This window comes from Limulus polyphemus, unplaced genomic scaffold, assembly GCF_000517525.1.
Source record: "Limulus polyphemus unplaced genomic scaffold, Limulus_polyphemus-2.1.2 Scaffold10998, whole genome shotgun sequence".
NCBI classification, from domain to species: Eukaryota; Metazoa; Arthropoda; class Merostomata; order Xiphosura; family Limulidae; genus Limulus; species Limulus polyphemus.
In genome coordinates, this window is record NW_013676608.1 from 2040 (window position 1) to 3437 (window position 1398).

The window sequence follows — 1398 nt, forward strand, 5'->3', positions numbered from 1 at the left end:
TTATTTTCAATGGTTATTTAATTGGTTTTAAACCTTTCAGCAAAAATAGAAAATGTTACCGAGATCTTTCTAGCATTTGTAGATTTAAGTTAATTAATAAAATTATATTACAGACACAAAAAGTAAGAAATCCATCTAAAAATATCAATAATGCAGTTACTTAAGAATTAATAATTATCCTCATAATTACTGCTTCCTATAAAAGAAAGTAGATAAAAACGTTTACAAATAAAAACAATGTGTTGTATAAGTTGGTTTTGTGATGATTAAGGCCATCTTTGAAGTTTATGTTTAATTTTTTTTGTTAAGTATAGTAGGGCAGGAAATAACAAAAATATGTCAACTTATAACAAATGCTATAAAATGCAGTAATAGAAATTCTTTAAATAATATAATAAATGGTTTTACAGTTGAGAAGGGCATATAAATATATTACAAATATGCACACTTTAAAATATTTAAAACTCTACTCCTAAAAATTGTTATTTTTAATGGAGAAATTACGAGTGGTCAGTTTGTAGGATAGTTCGCTGTTACAGACCACTGAAGTCAGAAGAAACATTAACACAATTAGTGTAACTGGAGACATAAAAGTATTTTCGTTGGTCTGTAGCTAAGCACACAGCTACACAATGGGCTATCTGTGCTCTGTCCACCATGGGTATTGAAACCCGGTTTCTAGCGTTGTAAGTCCGCATACACACCACTGTGCCACTGAGGGGGGGGGCATATAAATGCATATAATAAAATCAAAGCAAAGCAAACGTTAGTGTGAAGGATGAAGGTTTCTTGCTTCTTATAGTGGTAAAACTAAATTATTTCACTTTAAAAATAAACGTCAATTGATTGTGAAAAATATAAACAATTTTGACTAGCTTTCACCAAGCTTCACAGGTTAAGTTCTAACCTTCCTGTTCAGATATAAAAAAAGTTATCATAGTTGTTGAAAGATGGTTTTAGTGTTGGTGAGTGAATAGCAGTAGGACTAACTTCATCTCTAACACTCATCCTAAAACTGTGTTGTCCAGAAACATTGGTACATCTCATCCAGAGAAGCTGTAAAATCACAAAAACACAATTATAATGTTACCTTCCACTATTACTAAGCTTAAATGTAATGCATACAAATATAGAAAACTATAATATATATATATATATTTTCTTTAGATAGTTACAATGTCAATCAAATTAAATATATCAAAAATATTTTAAATATATCTATTGTTTCTTTGAAAATGAAACGTTCTCAGACGTATTCTACAGAAGTATTGAATACAAGTCTAAAAACGGTTATAATTTCATTGTACAGGGCACTGGTTAGGCCACATATGGAATATTGAGTTCAGTAAAATCAAACTGGTGTATTTACGTGTTTTACACTCACTAAAAAAAAAAAAA

At 29.3% G+C, this 1398-nt stretch overlaps 1 protein-coding gene across 1 annotated transcript in view; it reads right to left on the reverse strand.

Moving 5' to 3' along the window:
• Positions 1-446: 446 nt before the first annotated feature.
• LOC111083745 overlaps positions 447-1398 on the reverse strand; it is a gene marked incomplete at its 5' end in the record, with an annotated part of 15853 nt that continues 14901 nt past the window's right edge. The window contains one exon of the mRNA XM_022380414.1: positions 447-1056. Coding sequence (XP_022236122.1) covers positions 916-1056 — 141 coding nt within the window. The remainder of the gene's footprint in view (positions 1057-1398) is intronic.